This window comes from Anopheles maculipalpis, chromosome 2RL (assembly GCF_943734695.1).
Source record: "Anopheles maculipalpis chromosome 2RL, idAnoMacuDA_375_x, whole genome shotgun sequence".
NCBI lineage: Eukaryota > Metazoa > Arthropoda > Insecta > Diptera > Culicidae > Anopheles > Anopheles maculipalpis.
In genome coordinates, this window is record NC_064871.1 from 23560102 (window position 1) to 23574782 (window position 14681).

Sequence of the window (14681 nt, forward strand, 5' to 3'; positions counted from 1 at the left end):
CTTATTGATTATTAAATCTTCCGGAAGCTAACCGCCTGCCTGTGGCTGCTTTACACATGACACTTTATGGTGTTCAATCCTTTCCCGAAGACCGCTATTTGCAGTTCCAAAATAACATAGATAGAGAGAACTTGAGACATAACTCAGTCAAGAAAAACGAACTTTTTTGATAACATTTATGGATAATCGTTTCGGCAACAGGCCGTGTCAAATATTCAAAGCATACCACCAGCAGCAGCACCATCTCAAGGGTTATGCATGTGTAAATGGGAGTTTGACACACCCTGCATTAATAACGAGTCCTTACGTCGATCGTCCTACGGGGCTTGCTGGAGCTTCGCCACCAGCATATCGATCGTGTGGCGTACGAGCTTTAAAAAGGATTGAATGCCGAGCAGAATTCCTGTACCTCTCAGGTTCGCAGGTCGTTACCAGACTCTGGACGACAGATTACGACGGGATTTGAATTTTATACCCTGCTCTGTATGCGCGTGTGTGTGTCTCCCGTTTATCATTTCCGTTCGCGAAGGTTTTCGGCAACAGCCACTGTGCTTGTTTCTATTCGTTCACCCTCATAAGCGGAGTCTGATGGTGTATCAAATCGATCGAAAATTTCATGCTTGCATGAGGCTCACGTTCAGTCATTCGTTAAATATCGACGCTGGTTGGTGATAAATGCTTTGTTGTTACGAGTGATGGTGTCGATCTTGTGTCGCGTGCTTTTGCTTTGGAATCAACCCGCAAACACACACACACAGAGGGCGTGTGCCTTGGTGGATCTGCCGTTGAGATGGATAGATGGTTCCGGTAGTCCTTCTCCCTCTCTCGCGCGCGAATCAAACTCTGCAATCCAGGGGGTAACTGCTTAAACCGGAAGTATGCAATGATGAGCAGCAGATAAATGCGATGCTCCTCTTCCATGTGCGCGCTAGTGACGGTTGATAAATTTTGAAAAACATAGCACGATGATGTTGCGTTGCTGCTGGTGTGTAACAACAGTAGTTGTGGGTTCGGTTTGTCGGGGGTTAGAATTGAAAGTGATATTAATTCCACCGCCGGCCAAATTCCTGTGCACTGTTCCATGAGCAACAGCGGGCAATTGATTCTATTGAACAAAATAAACGACATTTCCCGTCCACCGTATCAAAACAAGCACGTGGTTCAAACATTTCCAATTTGATTGCGCGCCTGCTTAGTCTGCTGTGATAAGTTCGGTTTACATCTCTTTCTCTACATGCTGTTTGGATGCCGACAACAAAATGCCATCACACACCGAAAGGGTGGTCCAACACCGCCCACGGCGTGGTGTGCTTTTCGATCGGTGCAGTAGTCGGTACAAACTTTTGAAAGATTTAATGTATGCTTCCGCGAAGTATGTAGAAGCGGGAGGGTTACTGACCCGCTAGTGACCGTACACTTTCGGTCCAGATTCCGGCACCGAACTGTTCGAATGCTATACCATCCTACTACCACACTCGCACACTGCTAAAGCGTAAAAGCTGATTGATGAAATTGCTCCGAAAGCTAACGAAGCGTGTGACTAACTCGAGCATGGCACGCAACCTCCCACGGCCCTCGGAGGTTAGCCGGTGGCAGCCTGGGAATGTTTTGTGCAGCGACGGCTTTTGCAGAAATGGTACGCTATGTCAACTGTAGTGCTTGTAATTGGCCTGTACAGTTAGGAAAGGTGTGTCAGCGTTTTTTTTGCTTGCTTTTTTGTTCGGATTTCGGTGGACATGGGCGTGTTCGTTAGTGGACATTGGTTAGCAGATCATAAACCACTTCACCCGTATGGGCAGGGAATGTACAGGGAACACTTACTTCCTTAGATGTTTGAAATCTTAATTAAAACTATGTAGCGTAATCGTTCAGGACTTACGAATCAATTTCGCTTGAATGTTAATTAGCTTTCAGCAACATTAACTGAACCAATTCACTGGGTCGTTGGGTTGATCCGTAAGGAAATGTTTAGGAAGTAAGCAACACTTATCCTTATAAAAAAAAAGCATGTTAGTAGTAAGGATCTTTGTGGTAAACTTGACAAAAGAGTCCAGCATTGTCGTTCTCTATTCGACAAGGTATACTAGATTACTGAGCAGTAGTTCCAGCAGCGTCCTGTCAGTGAATATCAAATGGTTTTTACAGACATACAGGCTCAATCTACAATGAAGAGAGTGTCTATATATGCCCAAATTCTTGGATACCACAGACTCGATCAAATGAGACGCTGATCGATAAAGTATCGAGAAGTATTTCCGTAGACGAGATCACTTTAGTTTTGCTAGAAACAAGATCGAAAATATTACATGGAAACCCCACTTTAGCCTACTTCTTGGCTTAAGGAATCTCTAGCTCACGACGGCCTTCTAATGGTTTACTAAACTTGCTGATACCTCGTAGTTGCATAGGCAGTCCTCGCGAAAGGGGAACATTTCGGATGGGATTTGAACTCCAATCCTGCCATGTGAAGGCTTATCGCCAGGGCCGTTGTCACCTCACCACCGGGAGGTCCTCGGAAACACGACTCAACTTTTGTGAAACTGTATTTGAAGAACATTATCACTCACAGCAAACTTGTTTATTTCAGTGAAATGTTACACTCCCGTAATTTTCTGAAACTTATATTGTGTGCCGCTTCTTTGCTATATTGTCAGCGTATTTTAGCACATCTCTGTGAGACACATTTGCTCGCTACCGTTCTCCAGCTGCTTGTCGGAATACTTTACTCTTTACACCCAATACTGTTTGCTGTCGGTTGCTTTCACATTTAATTTATTCTTCATCTCCCTTGCGGGTTCACTTCAATCGGTTGTCCCTGCCCTGGCGGAATGTTGTTCTGTTTCCGTTTCAATTACTGCTTGTCGTCGCCTGATGCCTCAGGGCGGGTTCGGTTTGATTACTCTGTGGGGTCTCCTTGTTTACGATGGATGATTGTTTTCTTTTTTTTCTTCATTTTTGTGTCCTTTCGTGTTTTGGGGACTTTCGATTCAAACATTTTCTAGAATCTATATATGCGGAATCCCTATCACCTTCACACACCACACAGAGATGACACTGTAGTAGTAGGGTTTTGGCTGCAAGCATCATCCTAGCCCCAGCATCATGCGATGGTTTCAAAACGATCGTATCGGTTTATTTTTGGACAAAGTTTAAGCAAAAAAAAACACGTCGAACCTTCTTCAGCTGTGTGCGTTGTACATAAATTTAGTCCATTTGTCGAAATGGGGGAAAGTATTTATCCAGGCCCACGTTAGTTTATGTCACCAACTTATACGGAAGGTTGAGTCTTTACGGTGAATTCTTCGTGGAAGTGAAGATAGCCGGTTTTGGTTGGATGGGTCTTTTTGGGGGGCTTGAAGGATGCGTTCAAAAATCGAATTGTTACCTGGTCCAACGTGCAGATAAAAAAAGGAAAAACAGACAAACGTCTGGCAAAAAGGTATGCACATGACACGGTCTCGTCGTCAGAGAGTAATTGATGTCTCTATACCAAATTGGTGTTAATGTTTGAATCATTTTCATATTTTTCACACCTTTTTTTTCGACCTTGCTGCAGTAATTGTTGGGGCAAAGCAACAAAACGAAAGTCCTTTCTCTCTCTCTCTCTCTCTCTCTCTCTCTCTCTCTCTCTCTCTCTCTCTCTCTCTCTCTCTGTCCCGCCGAAAGGATAGTCGCTGTGATATATTCATTGTGAATTATTTGTTGACCCTTGCCTCATGTTACATGCTGCTCTACGGTCAATATGATTTATGAGGAATATTTTACCTAATGCCTTTCAATTCATTCGTTTTATCTACATATCATTTTGGGGAGGGTGTTCCCTCCCTTTTTTTTTTCTCTCTCTATCCAAATCGTTACAGGAGGCTCCGACAGCAACAAAGGAAAGAGCAAAAAATGGCGCAAGATCCTCCAGTTTCCTCACATATCGCAATGCATCGATCTCAAGAACAAAATAGGTAAGTTGTTGTTGGGTTGTTTTGTTGTTGCTCTCTCTTCCCTTTCTTTCAATCAAACACGAGGTAACACGGGTTGGTCCTAACGTGCCATTGGCATGCAAATTGAATCGCCGGAAATTGAAGCAATGATGGCAACATTTTTGTTCCCTCACTTTATCTCATCTCGGATGTAAACTTGCTCGGATGGAGCGGGCTTTTGCAAGAACTGTCACACAGTCTTCAAATGGAAATGATTGTGTCATAGGAGAAAATTGCTGCCATCAAGATAAAAGTTTATAAGTGGAATTCTTTGTAGTGGTTTCTGCGAACGGTGTATGAGAATGGTTTCACACTTGTGCTTTAAAATTGTTGAGAATCAATTACAGTAATGGAAATTGTGTTATATTTGATTTGAGAGAAATTATATTCTCCAAACACTTAATGACTTGCTAAGAAACCATTTGGATACCTCTTGCGCACCACAGACAGACCACTTATCCTACCTAATTACTTCGTAATGGTTCTATTCGAAATAGCGATAAATTTTTAGCTTATTTATAGCGCTTTTAATTAACAACATAAATAATTTTTGTGGGTTTAACGGTTTTTGCCAGCCTACTAGCAACCGATTTTAAGCCTGCATTTCCTTTCACCCACTGAATTGGCAAAGTGCGAATCAGTAGCTGGAGAAAATGGAGTGGAAATAAACATTCACCATGTGTTCGCGTTTCGCGCGTATCTTTTTATTGGAAAAAAATCCACACAAATCTACCAGCAGCTTTCATGAGCTGGTATCTGTTAGTGCAAGTTGGCACGGCATGGCAAAATGGACAAAAAATCAGTGCATGTCTCTACAGTCAATGAGCAAACACGGTACGCTACCATGTAATTAAATGCGAAAAACATCCTGCGGCACTTTAGTGGCTGGAATACTGCATTTCCTGCTAGTATCGCTAAACGATGATTACTTTTTTACGATGATTGTTTGTTTTTTAATGCTGTTTGTAGATGCTAATTGGTAGAGAAATGTGTGTGTGTGTGGTTAATCATGATCGATGAGATGAGAGGAGATGAAATCCTACAACGAGTTGCAATGCAAATAATGAAAATTGTGCGTCAGAATCGTTTGAATCGTGCGTTCAAACAGATGAACTCTTCTAGGGTCGCTCAACGAACACTCCTCGGTCCGGAGCATTTACATGTATTGAATAAGGTTAGTGAGTAGTTTGCATCAGCATAAAATCCTTTTTTGTAATGGATTGGATGACTTCTAAACACAGCCACATGCTCGGCGAAAGATGAGCTAGACGATGGAAAGTTTTCCGCTCGGCAATCCGGATGCGCCAATGCCGAAGTTGTGAGGCGGAAGTTTAAGAAAGCAAATCAATTCTACTAGCAACAGCGGTCCCTTTAACTAAGCTTACCCTCCCGTAGCACCATTATTTGGCTGCGACCGAGAAGACAGCCCCGAATGGTGTCGTATTATTTGCATTCTCTGCATTCCCGACCCACTGCAAGCGTGTACAATGTACGCAGCCTAACCTAGCATTCTGTTCGTTCCGTTGCTTCAAGTGTGCCTTGATTGAGGGTAGGACAAACTTTCTAAGACGTGCTTTGGTGTTCGTTGTAAGATTGAGAACACGATTTTTCCCAAACATAAGGAAGTGTTGTATAGTGAATGCAAACAGCATCCCAAAGTTACAATACTGCCGTATCAACCGTAACCACTTGAAGCAAGTGTGTGTGTGTGTGTCTTGCCCGACCCCGATGGAAGTGGTCGGTTGGCGAATGGTGACAGCGAATCACGATTGTGCATCGTCCCGTTGGCGCAGGATTTGCGCCCCAGTGTGAAGCAATTTTCCCATGGCTTTCCATCCGTGTGACATTAATGGGATTTAGATGATCGAAAAAGATGGGAATTACACGCCCGATGGTGTCCCGACGTGTTCCGCCGCATCCTTCCGGCAAGTCGCCCGAAAACCTCTACAGCATCGGAAGTCGGCACAAACCCGTGTATCGATCGATTGGGTGGCTGTGTGTGTGTGTGACTGCTTTCGTAGCGCTGATGTGGCTTTGTTGGAAAATCTAATCAGCGTTCTCGGAAGAGGAGAAGTCACCTGGACAGTTTGTTTCCCATGGTGAGATGGAAAGCGCTATTTTGTTTTTCCCCTCCCAACATTCGTCTTCAATCTGCTTCTGCTGTTGCTGGCTGGAACGAACTATGTTTTTAGTGGTGTTTAATGGTGTCACCATTCATCTGAAACCTCTGCTGGACCGAAAACTGTTACAGAGGAGTAAGCATGGTTCCGATGGAAGTAATTTAATTTATTGTCACAAACTAACTTTGACCGTAGAACATATATTTTGTCTTGTCGAAGAAGAAAAAACACTTTCATGATAGAGTTTTTGAGCGTATAGGAAAGGGGCACGGTCTATTTGGTTTTCGTGCAATGTATGCAAATGTTTGCTTAAAATTATGACGTATTGTTTGATGGGAAGGCTTTCCTTCAGGAACCTTTTCGCCGCCTGACAGAAAGCTTCCTCGGCACAGTACGCAACACACATCGTTATAGGCAATCATATCATGGAAAACAGATAAGATATCGAGCAAATAAACCACAACTATAGGAATTTGTCACCCCCCCCCCCCCCCCCCCCCCCTCTCTCTCTCTCTCTCGATGTTTGCGGAGGTGTGTATACGATAAATACATTTTTTTGATTTATTACTGCGCCCTTGTTGTCGAACTTTTTCGCCGCGATAACGCAATCAGTGCTTTTATTATTATATTGTAATGAAGTAATAATATGATGAGCACGGCCGTTGGTGAGCCAGGGGTTGATCAAATAAGACGAATACAGTAGCCAGAATGAAATTATGTTCATTTGCAGAGTAGAAGCAGTGGCAGCAGCAGTAGCGAGTCAGTGCCAATCGGGAGATGAATCAAAGCGCGAGCTAAAAGCACGTTCAGAAGGTTCGCCTGTCATTGGCTGGCGTGCGTTAATAGTGCCCGAGTTGACAAAATTGATTAAAAGAAAGCTCGACACAAGTCGGATGAGTCTCGAGTCCATGTTCCCTAGATTCGGAAGGTACAAATGCCGTCACGGAAAAGAGAAATGGATCCAAGAAAAAAAAAAAGGTGGTTCAAAGCAGCTATGAAATATACGAATTGCCAACATAATCGTGCGACGCAAACATCGGAGAACCACAGCATGCTTTTGAGGACAAACCAAATTTTTGGCTAAAGTGGCACCGAATCCTATGACGCCAAACAGATAACGACATCGTCGGGACCAGCAGCCAAGAAGCTCGTCAAGGATGATGTTTTGCCAACTTTGCACCCAAATGTCGTAAAAGGCTGTACGTGTGTGTGTGTGTGTGTTCGCCTGTGCCGCGCCTTGTTGGTGGGTCTATAAAAGGACACTGTTAGGCAGCTGCCTAGCAACATCCTGCTTATGACACCGACATAATCGACTTGGAAAGCACTGCAATGCTTGAATAAGTCTTGTACTTTGGACTTTTGGAGACTGTTCTTGTGAGCCGAAAAAAGAAGCCGAAAAAAAAAACATTAAGAAAAGCCATAATGGATGAAAGAAGCGAAAATTGAGCTACGGCTGGCGGAATATGTCACGGACGGAAGTAATGAGATAAATTTTCGTTTCACTACCAACCGCTTCTCTGCACCGCCGGGGCGTTGGTGGTAAAGTGTCCGGAACGGGATGGAACGCGTTGCGACAGCACTTAGTCATTTTGTACCGATGCCAAGCATCCGTTGGTCAAAAACTGTTATTGAAGAGACTTTTGAGAATGTGCCATTTTGTGTAGAATCAATAGAACGTATCTTGTGCATAAGAACTTAACAGTTGTTGTAAAAGTACGAATCAAAGCACAGTTTTGCCAGCAATGATGAGATCTGTGTGGAATGTGTAACATTGACTTTCCTGCTCAGTGTTCTTTGTGCAGCAGATCCCCAGCAGCATGGAAGACGCTATATGCATGCACCTGTGGCTCTCCTATTCCCCGTCCTGGAAGAATAGTAAACATTTGACCAACATTACTTGAAGTAAAGACGGTAAGGACCAGCACGGATCAAATTGTGTTCGATTTACCGTACTGTCTTCATGCATCAAGAAACCCTTTTCTGTAGGTGGGTTGCTGCATCCGGATGAGGACAAAGCCATTAATATAGATTAACGTCAACGTACGAGAGTAGAGAGTGCAAAGGCGGCACTGGGCTATAAGCTATAGAGCTATAAGCAAAGGTGATCAAGCAGAATGAAAAGAGCAGACAAAGACCGTACGGTACCGTGTTGCATTTCTGCCCAACAGCTTGCGAACTCAATTACCCTCGATGCACTTGTAGGGTCTTGCGTTGAACCGGTCTGGTTCTGGAGCGAAGATATCAATTGCAGTATTGTTATTGATTTTAAGTGGTTCAAGCATTTTACTGGCACACAATAAAAGTAACCATTTTTTTTTTTTGAAAAATTAATATAAAGGATTGTGAGCAAATGAATTTGTGTAGCCACACACTTCTAGAGAGCAATGCACACAAACTTTATACAAACCATTGAAGGAAGGTAATCAATTCGGTGTGTTTGTCTCTAATGAAAAAGCATTCAATAAAACCCTCTTTTTCCGCAGGAAACCGATTCTGCGTGAACGCTTGGCTGAAGGGAAAATAAAATTAAAATCCTTTTTTCGGGGTTTGGAGTGGTTGCCTTTGATGTTTTCCGCCTGTCAATGCGGTCACTCGTAACGCGTCGTTAATTTAATTCCTAAGACGAACGAACTCTTGATTCTTAATATTAAGTGTAAAAAAGGGGCAAAACAAAATGTAGCGAAAATCTGTAATCTGAACCCTTTTCGATTTCTTCCGTTATAGTGGGTAGGATTTGTCCCACGCAGCTTTTCCTACATTATTAATGTTTTATTCAGAAAGAAATTTACGGCAGAAAAACGGGTTGCCGAAAAGCTTCCAACTTGCCCGTCTCGGATGGGATACATAGACACGGGTTGGGTTTCTGTGCTGTCTATTTATAAGGCTCTTCTAGTCCTTGATTTTGTTGAAGGGGTTCTGGGGATTTTTTGTTTGCTCTTTGCTTAAAATTGCTGCTAGGAGAGGTTTCCTTTGGGTGGCGTTTAGGCTATTCGACGAGTAGATTTTCAGTTGGTTTGTACTATAGTTATTTGTAGAGAAGTTCAAGTGTGAACTAAATAAATTATTGCTTATCGTAATGCCATGAAGACATATAAGAAAAGTTTATAAAATGTAGTAGTTTTTGTTTGTAGTTCGCTGTATATCAGTATTATCGCTAGAATCGCTTTCTTATCGCTATCTTTCTCTTGTCGCGTTTTACTATTGCAGATGTAAGCTATGGTTATGTAGTCGATCAGCAGCCCATCGGACGTGAGCTGTTCCGGCAGTTCTGCAAGGTGAAACGACCACAGTACTCCCGGTATATCACCTTTCTCGATGATGCCACAAGGTAAGTAGCGGTGAGGTTGGAAGGATGTGTATTTCGCGTGCGTCACACGTGTGCGATAGGTGATATCGGAAAGCAGAAAGTGAATATTGATGCCCGTTGCCGTTGCTGAGCTAGCTTGTTTTCTAGTGGAAAGTTTGCTAGAATTATTAGCTCTCGCACATTTTTGCGTCCTCGGTTTCTGCTCTGTCTCTCGAACCGCTTGAAGCATTGTTTTGCTGACACAGCAACGAACATAATAAACCTTTGTGAGCGTGTGTGTGTGTGTGTGGATTACATACACCCCAGATCGGATCCCGACGACCCGCGATAGGAACGACAGTTCTATGCTTCTTGCTGAGCACAATCTCGCGGAAATGTGGGTTAATGGCACAATCATAAAATCCAGCGCGTACCAACTTATTCCCACACACTCACCCTGGCAGCGACAGGAAGAACGATGTGTTTCTCAACGGAATCGAATGTGGTGTAAAGAGTATGTGGAACAGAAATGTGCTGAGTCCTGAGGAAACAAAAAAAAAAAGGCCAACCAAATCGCGATTTTTACCCCTAACCCCCGTTTTCCTGGAGGATCTGGTGACCGGAAAACAATGGTAATCGTTTTTGTTTTTGGCACAAAGCGAATATAGTACGGTTGTTTTTAAAGCCCGCAATGCTTGGGTTGGAAATCGGATGAAATATAGCTCGCTTTCGATTTTTGTGACGCACATATGGGGAGAGAATAGGGGTTAGAACAATCGCTTACTTCACAGAGCGTCGTAAGAAAGTATTGGGCTTTTTTTCTGATGTGGAACTAATCGCCGAACTTAACTTTAGAAGAATCTCAGTATCGAAGTTAAGGAACAAAATGTGTTTATGCGTTTTCAATTTTATTTGCTTCAGGGTAAACTGATTTTCTCTGTTGGCTTCTATCGGAAAAGCTCAATTTCCTGTAACTGAAACCTCAGCTCAGATTCCTGTAACACGTTTTTTTTACATCTAATATGATTGTGTCCTTTGTTGTGGCCATCAGTTATCAAAAGATAAAGTAAAGTTTCAATCGAGCATAATGTAGTTTACCGAAAACGATTGAAAAGAATCTATATACATTAAAACGCATCAATTATGCTCTTAGTGCATCCTCACAGCATGTATCCCCTTGCAATGGCAGGAGGAATTTCAATTCGAAACTAGGTCGTTCGTTTATTTGAAATCAAAATGAAAATGAGTTATGGTGCACTCACTTGGGTTGCCAGTTTTTTTTTGTGTTTAAGGTTATCAGATGAAACCTCTCTCGGTTTGGTATACTCGAATGTCGTCTTTTTTTGTTCACTCTCCCCGAACGTACGGATGTACGGTGCAGAACTATCGCTCCATGACGCCACATCGTGGTGCTTTTGTTTTTAATCTCATTTTAACAATTACCCCCACACCTTCGGCATACCCACCCTACGAAACACTGCGTTGCAGTTTCCCCTCGAATGGATCGAAGCCGTGGTGACGTTCTGTCTCTAGACTCACCCCGGAACAATTCCACCGCTGTCAGATGCTGAGTGCATTGGGCGACGGACGAGTATACGAGTTCGTGTTTGCTTCATGGCTTCATGTGAACGTTCGGCAAAGTGTGCTACTTGTGGCAAACGTCAAGAAGCGGAACACGCCAAACTGCAAAGTAGGACCATAAATTTTCCATCCTTGCATCCTTGCGCGTCCCCGGCGGACCACAGGGGAGTTTTGGGTTGAGCAGCCGAGCTGTCCAAATGGTGCCGAGTGCATCGTCGTCCCGTCCCAAAGGTAGAGGCCCCTTAGCACTGGGAACCGAAGCGGCGCTAGCACTTGAGGCAAATGCAATTTTGGCTGACGTTAAGAGAACGAAGCTGGAGGTATCTTTGGGTCTGAACTTTGTTGAACTTTGCCATACCTTTGCAAGACACGGGAAAGCTGGGTGCGTGTCTGTGTGCCAGCATGAACACTTTCTGTGAAAGCACTTCCTAGTGCCCGATCGCGCCGCCATGCATGTTAGTGCCAAGTTTTTGCTCACTCTCTTCACAATTGTTTGAACTGCAAGCACAAACACACACAGACACAAGCACCTTCGGTATCATGTGCAACACGATCCCTTTCCCTTGGCCCTGGTTGGCTTCTCTCATTCTTCATTCGCAAGTCATTCGAAAACAAATTGGATGTGACAGGCGGGAGCGAGTGGAATCTGAAGCGAGTTCAAAATTTGACGTATTAGCTCAAGGCCAATGAGAGAAACTTGAAAGCACGACCCCGGGACCCTTAGTCGATCTTCTCAAACGGTTGAAGGATGCCGTTTAGCAGCTGGAAAGTGCTTCTGGCTGCTGTATTAGCTTTTTGGTTCGTTAGTCGCAACATGAGAACGTTGCACATTGAATTTCCTGAGGTAAGAAACTTTTAATTGTACGTTTGAAAGGGAAAAATCAATAACTTGCCATCGGATGCCTTCCCTCTGTGTGTCAGGTATCTTGAAAGTCTTTTTATTGCTTTTAAACTATTTCCTTAACACTACTAGAATACATTGAAAAACAACCCTATTTCATATCATGGCGGCGACAGTGTTAACGGCATATGATTAAGTGGCTGCAATCGTGGAACCCTCATATGATGGACACTATTAGCTGATTGCGTTGATTTTATTGTAATGTAATGGTTTTTTGCTCCCTACTTTGTAGATACGAAATAGCGGCCGATGAGCATCGTGTCGATCTGGCGTACGAGGTCGCTAAACGCTATTTCGGTCTGTGCACCGAAAGCCAACGCGAGGACAGTGGTGGAGGCGGAGGTTGCGATAGTGACGGTGGGAAGTGCGACGATGATAGTGGCATCGGGGGCGATACGAAGAAGCTCAGCAACCACGACGATCCGGAGAAAAGCTTGACCGGCTCGAACTCGGTCACCACCAATACCATCAACAACGAGAAGGACGAGTTCGTGCTGGACGTGTTGAACGATGATATGGTGACGCAGGTTCGGACCAAACTGTCGAGTAAGTGTCACACGAAGGGGTGAAACATCGGGGTGGTATGTGATGACGATTGCGACGAATCAACCACATCCACTTACCTGCCCCCCCCCCCACCCCTCCCTCTGCATCATCCCGCGCTGATGCAATTCTACTAAATGGCCATTTCCATTCGATTACCATCAGCACAACACACCCCCTCTGACCAGGCGTTTTCCATCGTTCTGTGTTCGTTTCAGCCGGCAGCAGAGAGTTGTTCGAGGCTTCCATTACGGCGGTACGGGCTTTCCTGGCCGGTGAGCCATTCCGGGAATTCGAGGCTTCAATGTACTTCCACAGGTACGTACGTACTACGACAGGGCGAGAAAGTAGGACATTCCGACAGTAGTGTGGCATCGAACGAAGAAGTGCTTTAGAACGAAATGCCGTTCGGTTCTACGGGGTACCCCATCGGTATTGTGTCGGAAGATATTATCCTTAACAGGTTCGGTGGCGGTTGATATAATCATTTTGCTGGTCGTTTGCTCGAATTGCTTTGCAGAGTTTTGAATGTGTGACTTGAATGGTCAAAGCGTTCAGCGAGCAGCACGAATGGAAAGATGTAGTATGATGCCATAGCACCAAGCAGAAGCAGTGAGTGGCCGACAGACATCATTGGATTTTGAAATGTTCCTACAGGATGTTTGAAGCGTAACCGCAATCGTTGTCGAACACAGGAGGAAACGATTCCTGCCCTGTTCCGGGGCTGTCTCTGATGAAGACACTGGGTTTTGAAGCATGGCGAAGCATTGCCGGAAGCCCAAGTACAAGGGATTAAAGGTGACACCGACCGTCGTCCTACAGAGTACGGGTACACGGGTAAACTATTCCGGATTGTTGGTTGTGGTATGCATTTCTCGAATTTCCAAAGACTTGTATCAAAGGACCGTGATTAGGACTGCTTGTGTGTGCACGATAATGACCGGTCTTTCGCTGTAAATTGTGTCCACAGTGGTGCACTAACCGTGGTGCAGCAGGTTTCACCGGTGCTTCACAATCAGTACGCCACCAGCCAGTGAGAAAACGATGCTGATGAATGGAACGTTGTTTGGCTCGAGGAGGTCGGTTTGTCGAACATTAAAAAGAAATCAATGTGCCCGTGGTGGTGGTGGATTGCTGGTGCTTACGGTAAGAAGACCAAGAATTGGCGAAAGCCTACACGCTTTGCTCTGGACTAGAATTTCGCCGAAAACAAATTGTAAGGACCATAACGCTTCAAAGAACCTTTTGTCAGGTTGATAGCACACGTTGTCAGCATAAACGTGTCACGCCTACCGTACTCGGTGACCTTCACCAGTATTACTTTTGAACTTCGAATAGAACAACAACAAAAAGTTTTTGAGTAGCTCAAATTTTTAACGGTGGATGAACAGCAGCAGGGCGAGAAACCTCTCTGTTGATCGAGAAGCGTATGTGGAAGTGAAATTGAATTTTCCAATCAAACGCTGGAAATAATATATTTTGAGCGAAAATGGCTTTCATTCGTCTCCTGATGTTGGGGGGAAGCCTTTTTCCGATACTGTTAGTGACACGAGGTTCGCGCGTGGGTAGTAATTGTGGGGATATGTGCAGCGGCTGCGGCACGTGTGCGTTACGTACCTCTGAAGGACAACCGAGGCACGACAACGAACGAAGGGCTGGGATATTGGAAAAACCTTAAGGAAACTTGAACTGCGCGATTCACAAGGAAGCGGTCTAGGGAAAGATCCTGTTGGTCCTGTTTCCAAGGTTGATCCTATTTCGTCGAGCAACTGACTGGTTGACGCTGACGGACTGACTACTGACTGGCGCTGCTCGTTGTGACGTTTGTGTTAGTTGACACTGCTGGCAAGCCGAACGCCCGGTGTCATGGTAGCAGGCGCACCGTTTCAGCACCTGATTCACTGTGCCGAACAGAAGAAGTGATTGATGTGGTTTCGAATTCAATGTTTCAAGAAGCGGTACCACCGTTGCCGTTGTTGGTGCTTCGTGAAATAGCAGCGAGCGGTGGTTGCTGGTGGCTTCCACCGAAAGGGAACTAACAATGCAAAATCGAGTTTACTTTTCCATTTTTCATGCCACATTAGCTTGTCGCTCAGGGGGCCTGGCAGTGTGTAGAAGCAGAAAAAAGAAGACAAAGCTGGGCACTCAATAAATTATGCCAAAGGGCGTGTCGAAATGATGAAGACCGTGAAAAGGTTAGTAAGGTGTGTGTGCAGATGGTTATGTGCTGTGGTAATACTGATTGTTTAGATACTTTCTACGACAGTTTATGAAGC

At 44.4% G+C, this 14681-nt stretch overlaps 6 protein-coding genes across 6 annotated transcripts in view; 4 read left to right on the top strand and 2 right to left on the bottom strand.

Annotated features, from left to right (window-relative positions):
* LOC126556771 (uncharacterized) overlaps positions 1 to 14681 on the top strand; it is a 364167-nt gene that overhangs the window by 320375 nt on the left and 29111 nt on the right. The window lies entirely within an intron of this gene.
* The window catches only part of LOC126557752 (lysyl oxidase homolog 2B-like), a 249133-nt gene that overhangs the window by 215346 nt on the left and 19106 nt on the right, over positions 1 to 14681 (top strand). The gene's annotated exons all lie outside the window — the stretch shown is intronic.
* LOC126558142 (uncharacterized) overlaps positions 1 to 14681 on the bottom strand; it is a 459948-nt gene that overhangs the window by 179641 nt on the left and 265626 nt on the right. The gene's annotated exons all lie outside the window — the stretch shown is intronic.
* Positions 1 to 14681, bottom strand: part of LOC126558359 (lachesin-like) — a 346936-nt gene that overhangs the window by 139424 nt on the left and 192831 nt on the right. The window lies entirely within an intron of this gene.
* LOC126556783 (protein dispatched) overlaps positions 1 to 14681 on the top strand; it is a 383943-nt gene that overhangs the window by 20034 nt on the left and 349228 nt on the right. The gene's annotated exons all lie outside the window — the stretch shown is intronic.
* LOC126557363 (G protein-coupled receptor kinase 2) overlaps positions 1 to 14681 on the top strand; it is a 38622-nt gene that overhangs the window by 12845 nt on the left and 11096 nt on the right. Inside the window, exons 2-5 of the mRNA XM_050213104.1 lie at positions 3861 to 3956; positions 9302 to 9422; positions 12095 to 12408; positions 12624 to 12723. Coding sequence (XP_050069061.1) covers positions 3861 to 3956; positions 9302 to 9422; positions 12095 to 12408; positions 12624 to 12723 — 631 coding nt within the window. The remainder of the gene's footprint in view (positions 1 to 3860; positions 3957 to 9301; positions 9423 to 12094; positions 12409 to 12623; positions 12724 to 14681) is intronic.